At 35.5% G+C, this 25,570-nt stretch overlaps 2 protein-coding genes across 2 annotated transcripts; one reads left to right on the top strand and one right to left on the bottom strand.

Moving 5' to 3' along the window:
* Positions 1–8,080: 8,080 nt before the first annotated feature.
* Positions 8,081–11,711, top strand: LOC125185156 (leucine-rich repeat receptor-like serine/threonine-protein kinase RGI4). Its single transcript, XM_048081647.1, has 2 exons — positions 8,081–10,902; positions 10,996–11,711. The coding sequence occupies exons 1-2, from the start codon at positions 8,094–8,096 to the stop codon at positions 11,460–11,462; spliced, it is 3,276 nt and encodes a 1,091-aa protein (XP_047937604.1). The 5' UTR covers positions 8,081–8,093; the 3' UTR covers positions 11,463–11,711.
* A 1,987-nt stretch (positions 11,712–13,698) lies between these two features.
* LOC125219978 (disease resistance protein RGA2-like) lies at positions 13,699–23,966 on the bottom strand. Its single transcript, XM_048122076.1, has 2 exons — positions 23,856–23,966; positions 13,699–17,256 (listed from the first exon to the last, which is right to left on the bottom strand). The coding sequence occupies exon 2, from the start codon at positions 17,151–17,153 to the stop codon at positions 13,959–13,961; it is 3,195 nt and encodes a 1,064-aa protein (XP_047978033.1). The 5' UTR covers positions 17,154–17,256; positions 23,856–23,966; the 3' UTR covers positions 13,699–13,958.
* Between the last annotated feature and the right edge of the window lie 1,604 nt (positions 23,967–25,570).

Raw genomic sequence — 25,570 nt, 5'->3', positions numbered from 1 at the left:
TTAATTTTATTGTTACCATGTACCTATAGATGTACGTAATATTAACCTCTCATGACGCTTGTAGTATTAAATAATGAAGCTTACTATCAAATACTACCTAGGTTTTTCATTATAAAATTCAATATTTTAGATCTCATAAAATACATTTGTCCCCTACAATAATTCAACCAACTTCATAGATATAATTTAATACTACTATGTAAGAAAACTGAGGGTCATGTGATCTCTCATATGCCGTATACAATACTACCATATAATAATTTCATGGCTTAATATGGATAGTCATAACATGGCACGTTCCTAAAAGTATTTTGTCTTCCAAAAATCCATTTTTAAAAACACCCATTATCTGCCAATGTCTCAATATTTATAACCTTGCTTGGGTATAAATATAATGCTCCATATGTGAGGAAAGTAATACCCAGTAATTGTTTTAATCATGTGCATATCTTTTGCCTCCACAGTTTTGTAATTAAATCCTAGTAATTGTCCAATAATGGTGGTCACATTTCATTGGTACGTTGCAATGTCATGTGCCAAGAAATTGCTACCCATTTACATGTTCAATCATGTGATGAGATCTTCTCATTCAATTTAGGGTTAAAAATTGGCGTCCCAATTTAGCATTAAAGTAACGGAGGCTATTGAAAACCTTAGATATTTCCAACTATAAAAACTGCTTAATTATTTCCTTTTAATTTGGTTCCTTTATTAGTGTAGTAGTATAAAATGGGTAAGAAAGATAACAACTCAAAACGTAAACAGCAATAAGAAAGTAACAAAGCAAGTGCTTTATCTGAACCATAAAAAAAAAAATACAAACTGTAGCATATTTCAGATGTTATCAGTCAATCCTCATCCACCGAAGAATAATGGTCTCATTGTATCTTTGAATAGAATGATAAATTTTTAATATTAAATAGAATATCTTTATATTTTTCCATAAATTGTGAAAATTGTCTGGGAAAGAATGTGACTTCAATATAAAAGTATTGAATGTGACTTTTACACTGCATCACAAAAGTTGTATGGATCCTTTCTAGTGTAATAGATGAAAATAATGGCTAAAATCAAGAAAAGTTGGGTGAAAAGGGTTGGGTTGGGTCCATCTTTTGATCCCATATTTCAAAAAAAGAATGAAAAGAGGCAGGTGCCTATTTATATACTCCTACCTCTTATACCAAGACATATTGTTGGCAACAATATATATGAATAGCATCTTTTATTTTGTTTATTAGAATTGTATAAATTTTTGGTCAACACTATCTAGAGTATGATATTGACCCTTTATCTTCAAAATATTTAGTACTCCCTATGTTTCTTCATAGTTGAGTCATTTTTCTATTTCGGGAAGTTTCTTCATAGTTGAGTCAATTCTATATATGGTACTAACTTTTTTCTCTTTCTTACTTTACTCTCTCTTACTTTATTCTCTCTACTTTATTCAATTTATACTTTATTCTCTCTACATTTTCTTCTCTCTTACATTTTTATCTATTTATTTAACACACCCAACATTCATTTCTAAAACTCCGTGCCGAAAAGTTCCGACTCAACTATTAAGAAACGGAGGGAGTACTAGTATTGTTTTCTAACCAAGTACTTAAATGCCATATAATTAAGTTTAGTTGGTATTGAGGTGTCTGTTATGTTCTTGGTTTGTTGTTATGGATCCATTTTGGCTTCTTAAATCCTTCATTTTGTTTTTGATCTTTTTGTGTAATGCTAGCAAGGTAGTATATATTGTGGCTTGCTTAGTTTCTTTTTTTCTTGTTCAATTTGAATTTCTAGGTCACCATTTGATAGTGTTTGAGCATTTTGTTTCTTATTCAATAAAAAGTTAATTGAGAGTATTTCTTTATTGGATGTCTAGATGTAAATGACAATTATCTTTTGGCAAAATTAACTCTTTTAATCTTTCTTTATTTTATTCATCATTTTACTTTATTATATTTTTACCTATTAAATTTATTTCATCTCCAATTTACGACATAATGAGTGGACATAGGCAGATACACACATAATGGAGGATTCGAAGGAGCTTAACCCTCAATCAACCTCTTTAATTTTTTTTTTCTAATATCGAAATTGTGAAAATTTATCTACCGCCTTTATTGAGTCATGATTGGAAATTTGGAATTGCATAAATAAATGAAGGATGTAAAACTTGGCTGCAGAAGATGGTTCGAGAAAAAAAAGAGGAGTACATATTAAAAATAGTAATTTTTATATTGATTTAATCTAATATATATGGGTGGAGTCTATGACTAAGCCCTTATTTATTAGTTCTTCATGGAAGTGAGAGATATTTACTTAAAGTAAGAAAATTTTACGGATTAAAATATCACAGTTAATTTTCACCTAGCTTTCTTTATAAGAATTTTATTTTAACATCACGATGCATGATCATCAAATGTAAACGTTGTAAATAGTACCATTACGCCGCCTTCTATAACATTGACATATTTAATTATAGATCTCATCGAGCATTAAATCTACGAGTGACGGATCCAGGATTCATAGACGCAGGGGGCGAAATATATATTAGTAGGTTAGTTTAGGGCGAAAATGACAATTTTTTTCGATTTTTGGAGCAACGTCGAGGCAAACAGAGGGGACGGGCATGGTAATTTTACGTCCGTATAAGAGAAAATTAGTCGCACGGAGGGGGCCACCGCCACTGAACCTATCTACCCTTTGAATAAAATTATATACGAAATAAAATTGAGAATACAACCGAAGATTTAGCTTCTCGGAAAAGAATTGTCAATATTAATTTTGGTCGGAGCCCGTGACAAACCATTACATAGATCTAATTTAATTCACAATCATTTTGTTCTATAATTCAATTGATTAGCTACTTTTTTTTTTATCTTTTGCAATCACTAGATTAGCCAAAAATTCGATTATTCTCATTCTTAATTAATTTTTACAGCAAAGCGTCCGACAGCCGACCAGATTTAATTCACAGATTATTTAAATAGCTAAAATCAGACTAATTCTTCACAAATCATGTGCTCTTCACTACTACTGAGTTTGATTGCATTACTTAATTCTCTAATTATATCAAATACGCATTTATATATGTCCTATCTAATCTGATTTATTCATTAATTATTAATTAATTCTCCAATAAACTTCTAAGAATAACTCGTTCAGATCCCCATGATTCGGATTGATCACCTGTCTTTGTCTCTTTTTTTACAGAGAAAAAGTTATTCCGATCTAGTTTATTAATATAATTCGACACAAAATGAAATATTAAGAAACTTTTAAAAATTGCTTTAGTTGAGAAGAAAATTAAGGATTGTGTTTCACTAGTACTTATAATGTTTTGAATTCAGTGAGAGCTTCAATTTAAATTTTGAAATTTTTTTGAGTTAAGTCGAGCTACCTCCAAATAAAGAATCAGCAGAAAACTTCCTAAAATAAAATAACACTAAATTAGATTGGCAGAAAAATAGGTGAGGGGCAGCAAATATTTTACTATATTCTTGATTGATGAAAAGCAGTATCCACTGACTAATTATTTCCAACTAAAAGTGTATGAATTCGAATTAAGAATGCATGTGGCTGACTCGTCTCTTTCATTACCCACTTTCCATCACTTCATTTTGTAGTTTCTTCCAACTTTATATGAAGTGATGACAATCCAACTTAAATTGATGATTTATCATCCCGTCCCATAAAAATAGACACTTTTTATGATGATACGAGTTTAATGCACAATTTATAAAGTTTTATAAGAGATATAGAAATAAATTGAAATATTATAAATAGGGAATGAGACCCACGTCATTAGAAAGAGAAGTTATAAAAAATAAAAATGAACTATTTTTATGAGACAGAGAAAGTATAAGGAAAAGGATTAAGGTCGAAAATTTATGATGGAATCGGCTTGTTTTGCCCTAGTATTGACTGAGATCCGATGAGCCGACTCGATTAACTAATTTCACAAATTAATTTACATGATTGTCGATTGCATATTTCGATTATCATGTAGCCTTTTTTCTTAATGAATGTGGATCTAGTGGGAGTTAGATCGAGTATCATTTAATGGAATATAATAGTGTAACAAACCATTGAAGTAGTGATTTGGTGAAACATGGGTGGAGGTAGTGTAGATGTGTTTTACTTAATTCGACAGCTCTTAAGGAAAACAATTCATTATTAGGTAGTTGTTGTGGTCCATGTGAAATTAGACAAGAAACAAACTTCTCAAAGATGGATTTTAAATGTCATGATTAATAACATTTATGTTGTAACTAGCCAGGATTTAATTTCGACGATCGATGCTATAAAGAGTGATTAAATTTTCGTTGGACTTTATAGTTGTACTGGTTGTTGTTCACCTATACAACATGTATATAAATGTAATTTAGGTATTTGATGAGTAGTGGAATCAATGTAAATGGATTTTAGCCTCTTAAATTGTTGTATATGTGCATACATTATTTCATGTGTACAATTTCATAGCCCAATCTCATATTATAAAAAAGGTAAATGATAAAAAAAAATCATGAAGTTTTTAGTTAAGTTCTGGTATATTTCACAACTTAAAAAAATGACTCATTATATCATACTTTTGATATTATAATTTCTCCATTATCCCATAATCTATAATTTGAGGGAAATTATGTATGCCTTTGACAAATAAAAAAAACATGCGAACAAAACATTTGGCTATTTAAAACGATGACATTTAATATATTTAGTTACGCATTACGTCGATAAATTCAGAAGCGTAGCATGATGAAATTTTTTCCAATGGAATAATTAAGAAAAAGGTCAAAGCTATGATATAATTGATAACTTTTTAAAGTTATTCGATAATAGAATTTGATCAAACTTTATCGGTTTTTTTGATCATTTATTCTACTACTATATATAAAAAATTGAAAACTTCCCCACAGATAAATTGGAAAACCGATATATATTCTTGATCCAAAATAGTAGTACTAGTATTTTTTGGGCGCAAATTAATTCCGTTTTTAGAATAGCTTTTAATATTCTAATCAAATGTAGTATTGCGACAAAATTATTTTATCCACGCCATAAATATAATGTGCTATTTTCCATAAATTTATTTGTCTCTTCTTTTACCATAGATTTAGATACATATATAGATTGTGTCATTCAAGTTGTGATGGTTGAGATAGTTTAACTCCTTAAAGTCAGTTGTTCATAAGAGTAAAATACTACTCCTATTTATGATCTATATTAAAGAGTCGTATCAGTGAGTAATTAAAATCAATTATGGTCATTAATTGGTTTGCCCTGTTGAGTAAAAATGCAATCTTGGTAATTAGGAGTATTAGGTTTGGGTTTATTAATGTTGGTAATATGTACTATTTATTAATGCTGTTGGTCGTCAGATTTTCACATTTGTGTGTGAATCTTAAATTTCAAGTGATTAATATTTTCTTCTCAATATTTTATTTTTAATTGGTTACAATTTGTCTGTTTTCTATCGTCATTTCAAATGATGCGGATAGGCACCCTCTCTTCCACCCCACCTCATGAAAATGATAAATAACTATAAATAATAGAGTACTTAATTTTTAATAATAAGAAATGAAATCATGCACATAAAGTATGACAATAAGTAATATTTTTTCTTAAATGCAACCTTCACACTTTTATAAAAGCAAATGATGCTTTCTATAAAAATAAATAATTATCTTATAAATAAATGATCAATAGTACTTTTATACATGCAAGTGATATTTGAACAAATAAATTGATGACTACTAGTCCTGTCTCTTAATTTTTACGATTTATCATGATTGGCATAAATTATGCCTTAAATACAACCATGAAGCATATATATATTAAGTATTTATTTTTAACGATAGACTTTTACAGAATTATATTAAGCTGAAAGTGCAATCGAGAAATGTGTCTTCAAACAAATTGCATGTATATTGGAGAAACATCTTAATCAGTAAATGATTGTAATTTTCTCTTTGGCCATTCTATTATTCCCATAAATCTTATCTCCCTCGGTTTCCTTCAAGATATTCAATTTTTATTTTTATTTTATTTTATACTTTCTTCAAGATATTCAATTTTTATTTTTATTTTATTTTATACTTTTCTAGATGTCTACTTTTTATATTTAAAAATAAATCTCTCTATTCTCTCTTATCATTAAAATATCAAACTACCTTCTTCTTTTTTTTTTATTTTTTTTTATTTTACCTAATAACTCTTTCTAAAATCATGTGTCACTCAAAAATATGGACACAATAAATGAGATGGAAAGATTACAAACTTAATTATTAGAGTGGAGTTGGTTGTGAATGGTGATCCAAATAATGCAAGTGTCTTAAGTTGGAATCCTTCAAAATGCCAAGATAATATAACTTGAAATACACCTTCAATAGCATATAAAATTGAAAATATCAACTTTATAATTCACACAACATAACTCGATTTGTACTTTTCTTCATTTATTTGAAGTTATCGAGATAATAAACAAATATACTTTCAATTTTAAAATTAATAAAATCAATAATAATTTATAAATAATACTAGTATAGGAGTATTTCAGTTTTTAAAAAAAATTAGTACTCCCTCCGTCCGCGAATAGGAGTCTCGTTTTTCGAGTTTAGTCTGTCCGTAAATAGGAGTTCCGGTTCACTTTTACCATAAATGGTAATATGGTCTCACCTTCTAATAACTCACTTCACTCACATTTAATTTAAAACTAAAACTATATACAAGTGAAATCTTTATTCCACTATAATTATTTTCTATCCAATTTTTTAATATTTCTTAAAATATGTGTCATTAAGAAATGAGACTTCCAATAACGGAGGGAAGGAGTAACTATTTTCATCTAACAAAGTCATTTTAAAGGGGTCTTTTCCTCTTGTAGTGCTGATTAAGTGCATTAAAATTTTCTTCTCCATATAATTACCTCGAAGAACGTATGCCGTCATGGCGTGTAAGAATGTTTAATAAGTTACGAAATTCGAGCCAAAAAAAACTTGAGAAAATGAAAGGAAAGGAAAACCGTTAGCGCATAGCCAGTGCCAGCAAGGCCGTAACATGTGATGTGAAGTCTGGAAAAAGACATTCTTAAAGAAGTTATAATGAAAAATAACAGATAAAAAGCCAATTAAAGGCCACCAGTTTATGTTGCTACTTACTTCCAAGCAATGTATTGAAACATCATACAATGAAATGATTCAAACAGAGAAGAAGAGCCAAATCTATCCACCTGGACAACCATTCACATCACTACCAAAACATAGCATATAAAAATATGAACAATTTCTCTGTCTCATTTCAAGTGATACATTTTCTGTTCAATACAAAACCTTATTGAACACTATATTATAATTAAGTGAAGAAAAATATAATAAAAAGATAGTAATAAAATAGATATGCTCTAGTACATTGATAGAAAAATAAATATTCACTCTGTCACTAAAAAATGGTCTCTTTTTGTTATTTTCGTCAGTTCTATAAAATTAATCTCTACTAGATATTTTAGAAATTTTTTCACAACACAACTTCAATTTTTTTTTTCTTTCCCTTGGATTGTATCAATTTCACATTAAAACTTATGTCGTTTTTAAAGTCTCTATTTTTAAGAGAATGAAGAAATAGTTACTCCCTTCGTCCTAGATAATTCGACTCAGTATTCCATTTCGGACCGTCCCACATAATTTGTCCCACTTCAGTTTTACCATTTTTGGTAGTGGACCCCATATTCCACTAACTCATTCCTACTCACATTTTATTATAAAACTAATACTTTAAAAGTAGGACCTACATCTCACCAACTTTTTCAACTCACTTTCCATTAGATTTCTTAAAACCCGTGCTGGGTCAAAGTATCCCAAATTATCTGGGACGGAGGGAGTAATAAATAAAATATAAAAAGAAAAACTCAGTGTCTCCATCACCATCTATCCTCACTTAATTTCCATTAAGGCAATTACAATAACAATAGAAAATTGATAGTGGTGTAGGATCCAGATCTCTGCTTTACATCTAGTATAATACAAAAAACATGGCCTTCTTCACTTTAGCTCTCCACACTCCCACACCAAACTCTTCTCAACTCCTCTACCCTTGCAGCAATGCCTGCATTTCTCAAAAACTCAATCCTTCCTCTTCTTCTCCTCCTCCCTCTCCTCTTCCCGGGATGCGCTTCCATCGACGAGCAGGGCTCTGCCCTGCTCGCATGGAAGAGCGCCTTAGCCAACGGCTCAACATCCCCCCTCGCCTCATGGAGCCCCCTCGACCCGAGCCCGTGCAACTGGCTCGGGATATCCTGCGACGCCAACGGCGACGTCGTCAGGATAAGTCTGAAGGCAGTGGACCTGCGGGGCCCACTGCCCTCGACTCTCCAGCCCCTCAGGGCCTTGCACACACTCATCCTCTCCTCCACCAACCTCACCGGCCCCATCCCGAAGCAGTTCGGGGACTACCGCGAGCTCGTCCTCCTCGACCTCAGCGACAACGCCGTCTCCGGCGAGATTCCGCCGGAGATATGCCGGCTCGGAAGGCTCCAGCACTTAATCCTCAACACGAACCTCATCACCGGCGCCATCCCCTCCGACATTGGGAATCTCACGAGCTTGAAGCAGCTGATCCTCTTCGACAACCAGCTCAGCGGCGGAATTCCGGCGAGCATCGGAGAGCTGAGCAAGCTCGAAGCGTTCAGAAGCGGAGGCAATCAGAATCTCAAGGGCGAATTGCCTCTCGAGATCGGAAATTGCACCAGTCTCACCGTGCTCGGCCTCGCTGAAACAAGCATCTCCGGCAGCCTCCCGCCGTCGATCGGAAAGCTGAAAAATCTCCAAACCATCGCGATTTACACATCCATGCTCTCCGGCCCCATACCGGAGGAGATCGGAAACTGCAGCGAGCTCCAGAACCTCTATCTATATCAGAATTCGATCACATCTTCGATCCCCCGCAGCTTAGGCCAGCTGAAAAAGCTCGAATCGATACTCCTATGGCAGAACAGCATCGTCGGAACTATTCCATCCGAGCTCGGGAACTGCAGAGACCTCAAAGTGATCGATTTATCAGAGAATTTACTAACCGGAATCATTCCAGCGAGCTTCGGAAGCTTCTCGAAGCTCGAAGAGCTCCAGCTCAGCGTGAATCAGCTAACCGGAATCATACCTCCGGAGCTGACCAATTGCGCTGAGCTAACTCATTTGGAGGTCGACAACAACTACCTCTCCGGTGAGATTCCATCGGATATCGGAAAGATAAGGCGCTTGCAGTTATTCTTCGCGTGGAAAAACAATCTCACCGGAACAATACCGGAGTCTCTTTCCGACTGCGGAGAGCTTCAAGCGCTGGACGTATCGTACAACCAGCTGTACGGTGCGGTCCCGAAGCAGATATTCGCACTGCAGAATCTGACAAAGCTGCTCCTGCTGTCGAATAGCCTGACCGGGTTCATTCCACCGGATATAGGGAATTGCAGCAGCTTGTACAGATTCAGGATCAGCAGCAACAAAGTGGGAGGCTCTGTTCCTTCCGAAATTGGAAAGCTGAGAAATCTCAACTTTCTTGATATGGGAAGCAATCATCTCGTGGGTGGGATTCCTCCCTCGATTTCGATGTGTGAGAGCCTCCAGTTTCTTGATCTCCATTCAAATGCCTTGAGTGGGCCTCTCCCTCAATCCCTGCCTACTTCTCTACAGTTTCTGGATATTTCAGACAACAGGCTCGTGGGCCCACTCATCCCTACCATCGGTGGCCTTACTCAGTTGACTAAACTGAATGTCGGGAGGAATCTTCTCTCTGGGAAGATTCCACCGGAGATTCTCTCCTGCAATCGGCTGCAGCTGCTCGACCTCGGAAACAATGGCTTCTCTGGCGAAATCCCAAAGGAATTAGGCCTTCTTTCGTCTCTCGAGATCTCTCTAAATCTCAGCTCTAATCAGTTTAGCGGTGAGATTCCTTCTGAGTTTTCGAATCTTGATAAGCTCGGGATTCTTGATCTCTCTCACAACAAGCTGTCGGGGAAGCTGGACAATCTCAAGAGCCTCCAGAATCTGGTCTCGCTCAACGTGTCTTACAACGGCTTCTCCGGCGATCTCCCCGACACGCAGTTCTTCCGGAAGCTCCCGCTGAGCGACGTCGCGGGGAACGAGGACCTGTACGTCTCGGGCGGGGTGGTGACGCCAGCGGACGGGCTGGGGCGGTCCGGGAGGCATGCCGGGGCCAGCATGAAGATGGCCATGGCGATACTGGTCAGCACGAGCGTGGTGCTCGTGCTGCTGGCCGTCTACGTGCTGGTCAGGACTCACCTGGCCAGCGCGGGAGGCGCGGAGGGGGATTCGTGGGAGGTGACGTTTTATCAGAAGATGGAGTTCTCGATCGACGACATAGTGAGGAACCTCACGTCGTCGAATGTGATCGGGACGGGGAGCTCGGGGGTGGTGTATAAGGTGGTGGTGGAGCCGGGTGGGGAGAGTCTTGCGGTGAAGAAGATGTGGTCGTCGGAAGAGACAGGGGCGTTCGCGTCTGAGATTCGGACGTTGGGTTCGATTAGGCATAAGAACATTGTGAGACTGCTAGGTTGGGGGTCGAATCAGAATTTGAAACTGTTGTTCTATGATTACCTTCCGAATGGGAGTTTGAGTTCGCTTCTTCATGGAGCCGGGAAGGGAGGCGCCGGGTGGGAGGCTAGGTACGATATCGTGTTGGGTGTCGCCCACGCGCTCGCGTACTTGCATCACGACTGCGTGCCTCCGATAATGCACGGGGATGTCAAGGCTATGAATGTGTTGTTAGGCCATCACATGGAGCCATATCTTGCTGACTTTGGCTTGGCTAGCCTTGTCAGCGCCGAGCCCGATGATCCGGACTCCAAACAGAGCCAGAGGCCTCATCTGGCTGGCTCCTATGGCTACATGGCTCCAGGTGATATGTGATTTCAGTTTATGTTATGTGAGAATGTAAATTAAGTGTTTGTTTTGTTTCAAATTGTTAACAGATTTGTCTCTTTTTTGACAGAGCTTGCATCAATGCAGAGGATCACAGAGAAGAGCGATGTGTACAGCTTTGGCGTGGTCCTACTGGAGGTGCTAACGGGGAGGCACCCGCTGGACCCTACATTGCCCGGGGGAGCACATCTTGTTCAGTGGGTCCGCGACCAGCTGCAGAGCAGGCGCGATCCACTTGATGTGCTCGACCCGAAGCTGAGGGGGAGGGCCGACCCTCAGATGCACGAGATGCTGCAGACGCTGGCTGTGGCTTTCCTGTGCCTCAGCACACGGCCCGATGATCGCCCCATGATGAAAGACGTGGTGGCGATGCTGAAAGAGATTCGGAATCTGGAGCCCGTAAGGTCGGATACGGATGCGCTGAAGGCGAACGTATCGGTCTCGGCGAGTCACAAACCACCAGCAGCCCCTTTCAAGAAAGTGATCCCACAAGGCTCATCAAGCTGCTCTTTTGCATTCTCTGAAGATTCAGCTTGATGTTTGTTTGTGCATAATTATTTAGGACAATGGAGTAACATAGATAAGATAATGATAGTAGTAGTAATTAGTAGTGTTGATAGCATATTAATTTCTTGTTAATAACAGTATTCTAATTTCTGAGTAATAAACATAAATGGACAAGAAATCTAGTTTCTGTCACATCAGAATTGGATGCTCCTGCCAACATAGGACATATGCAGATGCAGATTTCATGGATATGTATAAAAGCCAGAGAAATGATTTCAATGTTGCACTAAATATTTACTACTGTAATGAAATTAAGATGATTAGTACTACACATTTCCTTCATTTCCTTCATTTCCTTGCTGCATATGGTTGGCATCAAAGATATCCAAACAGAACATTATGAGCATTAAAAGAGAGTTGGAACAGTAGTAGCATCTGGGAAGTAACTTAATTGGCACATGTAATGGCAGAAATGGCAGATAACCATCATGATATAAGTGGGTGAAGAGGAGGGGTCCATCAACTTGCTCAACCCGAAACATCAAAACATCGGTACTCTATTCGTGCATCCAAAATATCAAACACCTGCAGCACACACACAGCATCTACCATTCAAGAATCAGGTTAAGATGTGCAGGTGATTTTGTGTCTCGAAAGCAACCACTCCGGAAGCCACCTCCTAGTTGTTACTTTCGCCATTTACTACATGTACGTAACGTGCATCGGGCCAATCCAAGGTTAAACCGGTTATACCGAATAGGGTTGAGGGAGAGGCAGAGCAACGATGATGGATCTAGGAAGGACCCCCAGATTCCAGCTTCTTCAATATCGCATTCCAATCGTATTGAGCCAATCGAAAAAGTAGTAGCAACAAACTCTTGGGAGAATTTTGTTGGAGGGCTGATATGTGAATGCAAGCATAGTCTTGGCTAGAGAATTCACAAATGATCTTCATTCGGAATTCATCATCTTCAGTCCAGTAGCATTGATTTCTTGATGGAGGAGATGTATACATCCATCATTTTCTCAACTATACTGTAGGCTGTAGCCTCCACACCCTCTTCACACAATCACCAATAATTGATTGAAAAGGAATAGAGATTGGCTTCAAACAGTAACATGTCCTAACGCTAAGGCCGTTTTTTATTTCTGGAATTAAAATAAAAATTCGAATTTTTAATCTTAGAAATTAAAATTAAATTAAAATTAAAATTTTTGATCCATTAAATTTTGATTCATTTGTTTAATACAGTTAAATTTTGAAAATTAAAATGTGAACCGTGAACGAACCTGTAACCGTTATTTTCGGTTTTGGAATACATTACTGATTTAACTTGATTCAGTTAACCAGTGAATCGAATTATCACGCCTAATTTTCATTTTAAACCAGGTTAACCGGAGTACTAATTATTATACAATCAAATTTCATCAACCTTAAATCAGGGTATATACTATTCGATAAAAAAAATATTACATGTAGCCGTTTTCAAATGTATTAGGGACCTAACATTTATATTTCTTAATATCCATGTACTAAACAAAACTATAAGCTAAACACGGAATATAATTAATCACCTCAATTATATGATAATCTAGTCTACAATATTATGATTACTCATCAAACATGACGAGCAATCAAATGATGGTGAGAATGGTATTAAGTAAGGTGCTTGCTATTAATTGAAGAGATTAAACGTTGATCATTATTTTTTTTTATTGAGATTTATTAAAGAGATCATTAAACATTAAGTATGGTGCGGCACTTTTGTGAACGTGGGTGATGTTAGTAGGAAGGTTTGATGGGCTTTTTTTTTTTTTTTTTTTTTGCATGGTTTGCTATCTTCTTCTTTTCCTCCTTCCAAATACTTTTTCTTTTTGTTTAACCTGAATTTGTTGAAGTACGAAGGCTGGCATTGATTTGGCAACATAATGAGACTGTTATAGAATGAAGATGAAAGTCAAAGTAGAAAGTTTTTAAAACAATGTTTGATTGGGTAGAAGTTGATTTCATCATTTCTTGTTAGAGGCAGAGTTTCAGTTTGAGTTCATAATGTTTCAATTGTGCATCTGTATTAGAACTGATTCGTGTAGAACAATAGTTTTTTTAAAAAAATTCGTGATAATATATACATTGGATAATTTTATATCTATATCTAAGTAACCGGGTTGCACTCCATGTAATCGGAGCTTGAGAGAGAAGAGAGAGTGTTTTGAGTCGGCAATCTGCAGTTTAAGTAGCTCTCTACTAAAATCTTTACACAATTGAGAGAAGCAAAATGAATATGCAATAAAAAAACAAAACCTAAACCTTGGAGAACACAGAATGTTCACTCAAGGCCGGACCTCATTAAAACCTTCATGGCGAAAAAACCCAGTGGGAAAAACACCACGAAGGAAAAAGAGTATCCGTCTAATAAAAATTTGTAGTTAAAGAAAAAAAAATTACATGTCACAACATCAATACAATCTCAGCAAAAGCAAAACAAACTTGGAAGCAAGAAAAAACATAAATTTGCATTAGAACAACTACTTACGAAGTACAAGTTGGGGATTATGTTGGGATATGGATCTCCAAGTTGAACCTTCCTTGTCCTCTCCGTATGTTTTTACTAGCTCTGGTGAGCCATAAATAATCAACAACCGCAAAGACAAGGAGGTCTTACGCAAGAGGTGATGTGGCAGCTTCTTCAAACTCTCACAATGTGTGATAGCCAACTCTGTGAGACATGGCATGAGGGAGATGGCCGCAGATTCTTCTTCTTCCACCGTTATGTCCTCCCAGTGCTCCAATCTGTTGCACTTTGAAAATTTCAGTTTCCTGAGTTTAGGAAATGCAGCAACAATACGTGAGGCAGATGAAGATCCTATTCCTAAAAACTCCCTTTCAACCAACTTCAATTGCTCCGCACATTCGATACTGAGAATTTCCAAGCAAGGTAGTTTCCCCATAGCCGGCAATGATGACACCTCACTCAAATAAGTAAGGTCAATCTCTTCTATAAGGTTGAAGGGCGATGACATCCAAGACAGAAGCCTGGCGCCTCTATATCCATCGATTTTCAGTGCCTTCAATTCGCGATGGGGCTTCAGAGCTTTTAGTAGCTCCATCCACATTGATGATGATTCTATCCGATCATTTTCATTCATCCGACCCTTGAAAGATATGCTGAGTCTTTTGAGTTCTTGAAGGTATTTCAGTAATTCTGCATGTCTAGCATCCATAACCAATTCCTCCATTTCTCTCTTACTACTCAAGTGGATCTCCAGTTCTAGAGATTCAATAGGAAGACCGTATAAGTAATGCAGAAATAACAACTCGTTGTATTGACGTCCCACTTGACGTCCCACTTTGATTACACACAGTTCCAGTGTACGAAGATATCTTAACCGACATATCGCTTGAGGCAAACAATAGATATCAGTGCGTTCAATATTCAACATTTGCAGCTGAACCAAATAACCAATGCTTTCTGGTAAATACTTCAATTCTTTATTCCAACTCAAGTCAAGTTGTCTTAATTGAACCAAATTCCCAATTTGTCCTGGAATATATGTTAGAAAGCAGTGTGATAAGGAAAGAGATCGTAACTCAACCAAATTATATATGCTCATTGGTAACTCCTGCAATTCGATATTGTAACTCAAGTCAAGTTGTCTTAATTGAACTAAATTCCCAATTCCTCCGGGAATCTTTTTTAGCAAGCAGTATGCTATCGAAAGAGATCGTAATTCAACCAAATTACGTATGCTCTCTGGTAACTCCTTTAATTTGTAATTGTAACTCAAGGCAAGTCGTCTTAAATGCACCAAATTCCCAATTTCATGTGGAACCTCTGTTATGCTGCACAATGACAAGAGAAGCGTCTGCAAGAAATAAAGTCTGCATATGATTTTGAGGTCATCCTTTGACAATGCAATATCACTAAAATCCAAACATCTCAAGTGAATCAGCATTTTCATTCCCACTGGAAGAGGTCCTCTCTTAAATCTTAACACCCTAAGACTTTTCAAACAATCACAAAAATGAAAGCTTCTCTCGCTCTCATTAACAGGAAGTTTGTGGTCCCAAGATAGACACCGATATTCGTGGACATGGGACACCAGTAAAGAATCACAAACTTGACAACTACTAGTACTTGCCCCATCATCATTCTTCCTAATAAATAGAGCAAAATCATGTATAATATCATGCATTTTACACCATTCTATCTGCTCGCCTGACTTACTTTCCTCAATGTCTTGAAACAAAGAACGCATCGCTAAACTGTTCAAGTACTCTCGACCTTTCAATTCCACTCCACTGTTGGCACTAACAGGACCCAGATAACCTAGTGCCATCCATTCTTCTATCAAACTCTCAACATGAATTCGGTGACCTTTAGGATAGACAGCACAATATGAAAAACAACGCTTAAGAGTTGGGGACAAATCGTTGTAGCTTAAAACCAAATGCGAAAAAATATCTACTTGCGCATTTTCCAATTGCCATATTTCACTCTTCTCTACATGTTCCCACCCTTCCAGATCTTTGAACTGCAAAAGTCTTCCCAAAACAACTGCAGCAAGAGGCAATCCCTTGCACTTGATAGCTATTTTCTCCCCAGTCTCCACAAATTCTTTACGTTCCTCCTCACTCTTTTTTGGAAGAGATGTGTCACACAATAATGACCAACATTCGTTTTTACTGAGAATATTTGGGCGATACATATTTTCGTTCAATGTACCCATCATCTTAGCTACCATTTCATTTCTTGTTGTCACGAGAATTGTACTACCTGTTGCACATTGGAGACTAATTTTTAGGTCGTTCCATTTGCTTTCGTCTTCTGTCCAAACATCATCAAGGACAAGAAGAAACTTTTGTCCCGATACGGATTCTTGTAGTTTTTGTAATATCAGCGCCAACTGGTTCGTATTTGGAGGAATCGGGGTTCCCACACTGTCTAAAATTCCTTTGGCAATCCCAGCCATATCAAAGTGATTAGAAACAGAAATCCATATTCTTAACGCATGACAACCCTGCACTCGAGTATCATTATAAACAACTTTTGCCAGAGTTGTTTTCCCAATTCCCCCGGTCCCAACTATAGATAGAATTTGGGTATCACCATCGGTTCGCATCAGTTTGCTCACTATGTCATTCTCTTTGCTGTGTATGTCCAACCCATAAACTTTCGTCAAGTCAATCACATGTGTGGATTGTTCTCGCCAGGGTTTGGACTCGGGATTAGTTGCAGGCTCAGAGTTGGCTAGACCACCATTATGCATCATCACAAATTTGAAGTTATCCATCTCCTTTAAAATTTGAGCAAGCTTGGCTTTCACATTATCAATTTTATTGGCAGTGCTATGACGATCAGAAAGTTTCTTAAAATATAAAGATGGAGATGGGATGAAGGAGCATCCTGTCTTTTGCTCAGGTTGAGGCTCAGGCTCATCAGAAGCTCCCATCTTATATTTGAGAAGAGAGTAGTTCCATTCATCCAAAATGTCGTCCATCTCATAAGCCGTGTTTTCGAGTTTCTTCAACCAACTTTTGATGCTATGATCGTTCACTCCTCTCTTTGCTGCATCATCTAACACGTCTGTGATTGTCTTAAGCTTGTCGGAAAGATCGGAAAGCTCCTTCTCAACGCCTCTGATCAAATTGACTTCACACCGAATCTGATTTAATATAGTTGCGACTCTCTCCACCACTACTGAAATAATAGCATCTCCCATTTTCACTAGACTCTACATGTACTGTTTAGGTTTATGCGATTCGGAACTCAATCGAATATTTTGGATTTGGATAGGTGATCGATATCACTCTTCACTGCGAGAGCTGTATGTAAGACGAACAATTAGATCCTTTTTGTTTTATTAATATAATTGAATTCCTATGTAACAATATAACTGAATTCTTATTAATAATATAATCTTGGACTAAGGCTTTATCATACTTCTTTCTGAAGGCCTATTAACAGGATTCGTGGCTTTATTGTACTTCTTTCTGAAGGCCTATCAGTGATGAGAAGGGCATTGATGAGCAACTAGAGGTGTTTAATAAGTCCATTGATAACTTGGAGAATATCGATGTCAAATGAGAAAATGAGGATAAAGCGATAATCCCGCTGAATGCTATGCCAAAATCCTTTGAGAAAATGAAGGATGTGATGCTCTATGGAAGGGAGCTCAATATCTCTAGAAGAAGTAAAATCAGCTTCGGAATGCAAAGAGCTCCAGAAGCAAGGTGAAAAGGTAGTTGATCATTTAACAGAGAGTTTGAATATTTAGAGTGCAAAGAGCAAGAAACCTTTCTAAAAGAAATTTGGAGGGTCAAAACTATCTTCAACACATAAAGAAAATTAAGAAGGTGAAAAGGAAACCAGGTCTTGCCATTATTGCAAGAAGCCTGAACACTTGAAGGAGAACTGTTATTCTTGGAAGAGGAAGCAAACAAACCAAGAAAGTATGAAGAACACCATTGATTGTGTGGAAGGGATTGAAGTCCTTCAAATCATGAATGTGACAGAACACTATGAAGAAACTCTCTGGAACATGGACTTAGGCTTTAGTTTCCACATATGCCCTGTCGATGAGTGGTTTACTGGTCTGGCAGAATGCAAGGGCTCAGTGCTGCTAGGGAATAATCAGATATGTAGTGCCGAGGTATTGGAAACATATTGTTCAAGATACATGATGGATCAATGAAATAGCACACTAAGGTCAGGTACATCCCAGAAATCAAGAGGAATTTGGTGTCATTTGGTGCACTAGAAACAAAAGGATTCTCTTTGATGTCTTGTCAAGGAGTTGTGAAAGTCATAAAGAATGAGAAAACAATCATGATGGCTGAAAGGAGGAACAACTTATATTATCTTGTTGTTGAAGTAGTTTCTGGGAACAAAATGCAGCCCAAAAGTTGGACCTCAGGACCTGACACTTTAGGCTTGGGCATCTTGGTGAAAATGGGATGAGAAAAAGTTGGCAAAGAGAGAACCGATAAAGTTTGAGAATTAGTTAGAGAAGTTGGGAACATGTGAGGAGTGCATGCAGAGCAAAAAAGAAACTCACATATCCAAAGGGAATAATTCATACTTCATTAGCTCCTTTGGACTATGCTCACACTGACTTGTGGGACCGGCAAGACCAACAATCACAGGAGGAGGTAAGTACATCCTATCCATCATTGGTGACTTTTCCAGAAAATTATGCATTATTATCTTGAAAGAAAAGTATGAAACTTTCACTAAGTTCAAAGAATGGTGCAAAGAAGTAGAGGTAGAGAAGGGCTGCTCTTTGAAGTATTTGAGAACTGCCAATGGCCTTGAGTTCTTGAGCCAAGAATTTGATACATATTGTGGAGATAAGGGGTTTAGAAGGAATAGGAAAGCTCCTTGCAACCCACAACAAAATAGTGTGGCTGAAAGCATGAATAGAACAATTTTAAAGAGAGTTAGGGGCATGTTGTTTAGTTTTGAATTGCCAAAGAAGTTCTGGGGAGATGGTTATGGCTTCTGTACTGATCAATATGAGTCATCAACAATTTTATTTGAAACTCCAAATAGTAAGTGGTATGGGAAGAATGGAGATTACTCAAACATGAGAACTTTTGGTTGCATAGCCTATGCTTATGTCAGTCAAAGCAAATTGGAAGCTAGGGCTATGAGATGTGTGTTTATAGGCTATCAAAAGGGTGTTAAGGGATACAAATTATGGTGCATAGAACCAAACAAGCAGAGAGTTGTAATCAGTAGAGATGTGCAATTTGAAGAAAATTGAATGCCATCCCCGGAAAGCAACTTGAAGCAAAAAGGTGTAGAATCAGAGAAATTGATTCAGGTGGAGGTGGAGAATAAGATCCTGTGGTGTCAGTGAGTGTATCTAAAGCTCATTAAAATGAAGCAAATGAAAGCCATGGACCAGGGAATGTTGATGATAATTTGAAGAACTACATGTTGGCTAAGAAATTTGGAACCATCTTCAAAATACAGTCTCACTGAGTATGTTCTGTATGCATTGTGCATTGCAGAAAGTATAGAATACTCTGAGCCTTCAAATTTTAAGGGAGTCATGGAATCAAATGAAAGTGAACATTGGATGAAGCAATGATAGAAGAGATTGAATCTCTTGAAGAACAAGACCTGGATTTTGGTTAAGAAGCCAAGCTCACATAAAACCATTAGTTGCAAGTGGATTTTCAAGAATAAGGTGGAAGCTGGAAATCAGATCAGGTTTAAGACAAGGCTTGTGGCCAAAGGATTCACACAAGTAGAGAGAATTGAGTACAATTAGGTGTTCTCTCTATTTGTAAAACATGCCTCAATCATTGCCTCAATGAGGATTCACACAAGATACTGCTAGATGTTGTTGCAAGAAATGACTGGGAATTGGAACAACTGGATGTTAAAATGGCCTTTCCACATGGGGATTCGGAGGAAGCAATCTACATAGATCTGCCAAAGGGGTTCTCAGTTCATGAAAATGATTGGATTTGAGAAGTCCAAATACGACAGTTGTGTCTAATTCAATCAGGGAAACAAAGTATGTATATGGCATACTAATTGTTGGTCCAGACAAGAAAGAAAGCTAAAGCAGCTAAAATCCAGAAGAGGAGATTCAAGAGTCTTGAGAAGCTAATGGAAACAATAGGAAACAATGAAGAAATTGAAATAAGAGCAAGAGTTGGGTGTTAGAAATGATTCAGAGTAAGCACATAGACGTCGAATGACGATCGTGCAAGAAATGACCAAGCTGCTGAAACTACTACAAATTTTGCGGATTCTATAAAAAAAATGAGAAATCACCAAGTCTACAAGCTTGAAGATTAAGCAAAACACAAAAGTAAAATATCATTATATGTCAATATTGCAGTACTTGAAGAATATTTTGAGAAGTAAACTGAAATGAAGAATAATCATGTAAAGATATCAATATTGCACCTATATCTCCGCCGACTCTGGAAAATTATCTAGAACTTTGTGATAAAGAAGCATGAACATCATTGTTCAATAATGATGCTAAAAATTTGCCGAGAAGGCATACTCAAATGAAGAATCGTGTAAAGATATATATTTTGGAGGACTATTTATATTAAGGTGTGGTAGGACAACATGTATACACATTGCTGAGGATGTGATCAAATGCAAACTCTAAATATTATACAAACTTCAAACTATGATCTGGACCATTAGTAAATATTAACAGATAATAAAATAATAGCAATAAAAAATGTCAACACAATGTCAACGGTTGATGTTGTGTTGACATTGTATTGATGTTGTGTTGACATCAAAATCTTAAAATTTTACACTGTGTTGACATTGTGTTGACGTTGTGTTGAAAAGTTTGGAATTTGTACCTATATGAGTTTGCATTTTATCACTACCCTGCATGGGTGCTATTCATTATTAACTTTTCTTATATGGCTAACTTATCAAGTACTTATATTAAAAGTATTAATATGACGATATTAATATGTCAACACAAATTTAAATGATATACTTATATCTTTTTGTTGAGATTTTAAAGAATTTATGTTATATTAATTTATTTATGATACAAAAGATAGATGCTATATTAAGTTTAAATAGCCTTAATTATAATATGTATGCACCAATCATCCCACTGTTTAGGTCCAATTCATAAAGTTAATGCTTAACCTATCGGTATGATGGTTTAATAACACGGGTCATTCACCAAGATTAACATATATAGTAAACATACGATTAAAGTCAGATAAGAGCTTTTAACTTGTCCTATTATAGATTAGCTTTCAAATGCTCCTATAGTGTTGAGAATATTGAACAAAATATTCCCAACGAATTTGGAGGGATTATATCTAGGACCTTGATAAAGAAGCATGGACATTATTGTTCGAGAATGTTGATCAAGATTGCCTAAAAAACTTCGGAAATGTTTAGATGAACTTGCTACTTAGCTAGTGATACGGATATATTTAATGATTTTAAATAGTCATGTAAGAGGAGTAATATATTAAAGGGCAAATTGTAAAAAAAAAAATAGTATGAAGTTAATTAAATTCTAGTTAATGTATATCGTAATTTTTTTGACAATTTTCTCAAATTTGAGGAGAAATTATGTATGATTTGAAAGTAAAAATACTTAAGTCTAATTTTTTATAGTAACTTCGTCCAAAACAAATAGACTAATTTTATCAGTTTGAGTCGTCCACCAAAATTAGACCAATCCTAATATGAGAAGTTTTAAGCAAATAATAACCCTACACATCAATCTAAATGTGGACCTCATAATCCACTAATACTATTTCCACCATCTTTTTTCTTCTTTCTCTCTTACTTTACAAATTGTGTATTAAAATCCTTGTCATTCAGCTTTGTCCAATTTTTTTCTACTGAGGTAGTATTAAAGTTATGGATTTTCTCCGATCTTAATCAATTGGATAATTGAAAAAAATGTCAAAAATATAATATAATTGATTATTTTTAAAATTTTGCGGGATCGGCCAGAATTTAATCAACTTACGTAATTTTTTTTAGAGTGGACTACAAAAATAGTCCATGGACTACGCGTTTATCTCGTCATTAGTCCCTGGACTTTCAAAATATCCCCAAACCACTATGGACTAAGCGTTTATCTTGAAAATGGTCCATTTTCACTGTTTCGTGACGAAAATACCCTTTTGTGGAATTTTGGGGGATTTGGCAATTTGGTCATTTTACATTTTAAATCTGATATTATTTCAGTGATGTACTAAATTTGATATTATTTCAACATTTTCATTCTTATTCCTTTTGTCATCCTTCACTTTGTTTCTTTATTTCAATATTAGATTTAATTTTATAAAATTAAATTTTAAATTTCGATTTTTAAATATCAATAAAAAATTTTAATTATTAAAATTACTATTAAATAATAAATTAATAGTTTTAATCAATATTTGATGGTGTCTAATATTTAATCAATAAGGTACGACAACGCCTTAATTTTAATCAATATTTAATACTCCCTTCGTCCCAAGGAAGATGACCCCTTTCTTGGGCGGCACGAGATTTTATGCAACTTTATTTTGTGTATTAAATGGAAAGAGTAAAGTAAGAGATAGGGGATAAAGTAGAGATAAAGGGATTTTTATTTTAAGTAATGTGTCATCTTGGTTGGGACAAACCAAAAAGGAAAGTGAGTCATCTTTAATGAGACGAAGGGAGTAGTTTTAATCATGAATAGATCATATAACACAATTTATTCTGAAATAAATATGCATCTAATGTAAGACTAATATAATTTTCGTTTATTAATTTGAAAACAATCAAAATTAACTAGAAATTTTCAACAAAAATTCTCCTATATCAAATTTTTAGTCAACTTCATAATATTTAATCACAAGCAATTATAACAACCGAACGAAGGCTAAATAGAATAGCTCTTATTTTTCCATCATGATTAATCTGTACTTCTTTAATTCAGCTGAATATTATATTAAATAACAAAAAATAATAGTTTTAATCAATATTTATAGTGTCCATGAATTAATAGTTTTAATTAAAAAAATTTATTGATATTTAAAAATTGAAATTTAAAATTTAATTTTATAAAATTAAATCTAATATTGAAATAAAGAAACAAAGTGAAGGATGACAAAAGGAAGAAGAATGATAATTTTGAAATAATATCAGATTTAAAATGTAAAAAGACCAAATTGCCTAAACCTCCCAAAGCCTCCCAAAAGGGTATTTTCGTCACGAAACAGTGAAAAAATTACTATTTTCGAGATAAATGCTTAGTACAGGGTTGTCTGGGGATATTTGAAAGTCCAGAGACTAATGACGAGATAAACGTATAGTCCAGAGACTATTTTTGTAGTTCACTCTTTTTTTTTAACAATTTGCCCTATATATAAAAACCAAAAATCCACATACGACAAAGTACCTCATGCATAGTGTGTTACATACCAAACTTGAGAAGTGAGAAGTCGTCTTAAAGACTAGCCTATTAGGAGCATCAGCAGAGCCACATGGAAGCTAGAGGGCAAATGCCTCCCTCATTGGTAAGGATCACCTAAAGGATCTCATACTACACTACTAAAAGATTTATCAAATTAATTATCTTAATGTCTGAAGCTAGTTTCATAATTTGATAGTTTTTGTGGACAGACAAGCTAGTTTCATAGTTTGGGGTATCCAGTCACAATTTGACTAGAACCTTGGTCAATGGTTTTAAACCGAAGTCGACCATTCGATTATTGGTTGGTAACCACTAACCACTGATTTTAGTTTAACCATGCTGCATTCCTACTACGAGTACTTTCAAAACAAAAATAAACAATAATTGCATATCCTAAATTCTTGCACCTATAAATATAATCTCTAATATTATACACATGCATGATTATTTCAATTTCAGTTTTAATAAAATTTAGAACAATGAAAGACTGAAAAGAGCGGTGAGAGAGCGGCATACCGGTCCGGCTGCCTGTCGGATACTTGGCTTGGCTGTGTGCCGGCCGACAGTGACGGCCTGCAGGAGGCGCTGGGGGGCCTCTTTAGGGTGCTTTTTGAAGGTATAATCGTTGCTTTGGCAAAACTAGTTTCAAAATGGAGTATAAATGATAGAAATAAAGTTTAGGCTGGCTGAATTAACAAGGTGTCAAGGATGTTGCAACCAACTCATCAATATTAATTAATTAGAGACATTAATTTAATTTTATTGATCTGGTATGCCAAGGCCCAAAAGCAATGTCAATCGCATGCTCGCACGTCTTTAATTGTCAACCCTTTCTTAATAAATTTGGCAACAAACAAATAATCACAATAATAGTAGTATGACTATTTCACATATATTTTAATAAAATTTTAATTTTCTTGGCAATATAACATCTTATTTGATACTCTTTCATTCCCTTAAAAAAAATTAGCTTTACCATTTTGAACCGTCCTTAAAAATAGGCTAGTTTTACATTTTAGTCATCCCTTTAAAATTAGACAATTTGTAAATAAGGAAAAAAATTTTGTCTAATAAGGTGAGTCTCATACTTTACTAACAATAATACAATTATTTTTATTTTCATCTATCTTTTACTTTACCAATTATTTATTAAAATTTTTGTCATTTCAAAATTGATCTATATTTTGGAGACGTTTTTATAGGTATGATAGTTGAGTTTTAATAAATTAATAGAGCCAAAATTAGTTTAATATTAGGAATAGTAATAATAGAGTTTGAGAGTTTGGTGGCACGACACTCATTAGTACTAACTTTATTATGAGTTCAAACGAATACCTCTTGGCCCTTGACTCAATGCAGATAACACAAGGATATGATCTAGAGCGTATAATGCAGTTAATACATTTTTCTCCATTTTACATAAAAATAGATTAGCATCGCCAACAAATAAAGGTAAATAAAAGAGGTATATCATTTATTTATCTTCTCAAAAAATGAAGTATACCATTCCAAAAAGTAACACATTTCAAAGGAAAAATTTATATAAAAAGGTAAATCATTTTTAAAAAAATAAATAATAATACAAAATACATTAAAAAATATATAATGCAGTAATACTTTCTCAAATAGTAACTTTTCCATTGGAGAATGATTTTTCATGAAAAGATGACAAATATGGTAGTTATACGATTTAACCTCTCCATCAATGAATGGAGAGGTAAAGATATCTCTTCAAAATGAAAAAAATGTTTAATATCTTCTCAAATATCTCTTCCATTGGAGAATAATTTTCTATAGGAAATATGATAATTATATGATTTTATCTCTCCACCTACCTCTTCTGTTGGAGATGCTCTAACGTGACAACAACAAATCCATCGACATTAATTTTAAATATAGCATCATTTTCTCCCTTTGGAGATGCTCTAACGCGACAACAACAAGCCCATCGACATTAAACAAATATAGCATCATTCTCTCCCCTTGGGGATGCTATAACGTGGCAACAACAAATCCATCGAAATTAATTATAAATATAGCACCATTACACATTTAACATGTTATATGGACTTAGTATGCCAAAATCAAAGTCAAACACATGCTCACATGTTTAAATTGTCAACTCTTTCATTCGATCATCTATGAGAACCTAAAGAATTAGCAATAATATCTTTTACTCTATCTATAACTTTTTTTCATTTAAAAAAAAAATATTTGACTTTTTAACTGAA

The sequence above is a fragment of the Salvia hispanica genome, chromosome 4 (genome assembly GCF_023119035.1).
Source record: "Salvia hispanica cultivar TCC Black 2014 chromosome 4, UniMelb_Shisp_WGS_1.0, whole genome shotgun sequence".
Classification (NCBI taxonomy): domain Eukaryota; kingdom Viridiplantae; phylum Streptophyta; class Magnoliopsida; order Lamiales; family Lamiaceae; genus Salvia; species Salvia hispanica.
Note: the sequence above shows the minus strand (reverse complement) of the source record. Positions and strands in the feature narration are given on the sequence as shown.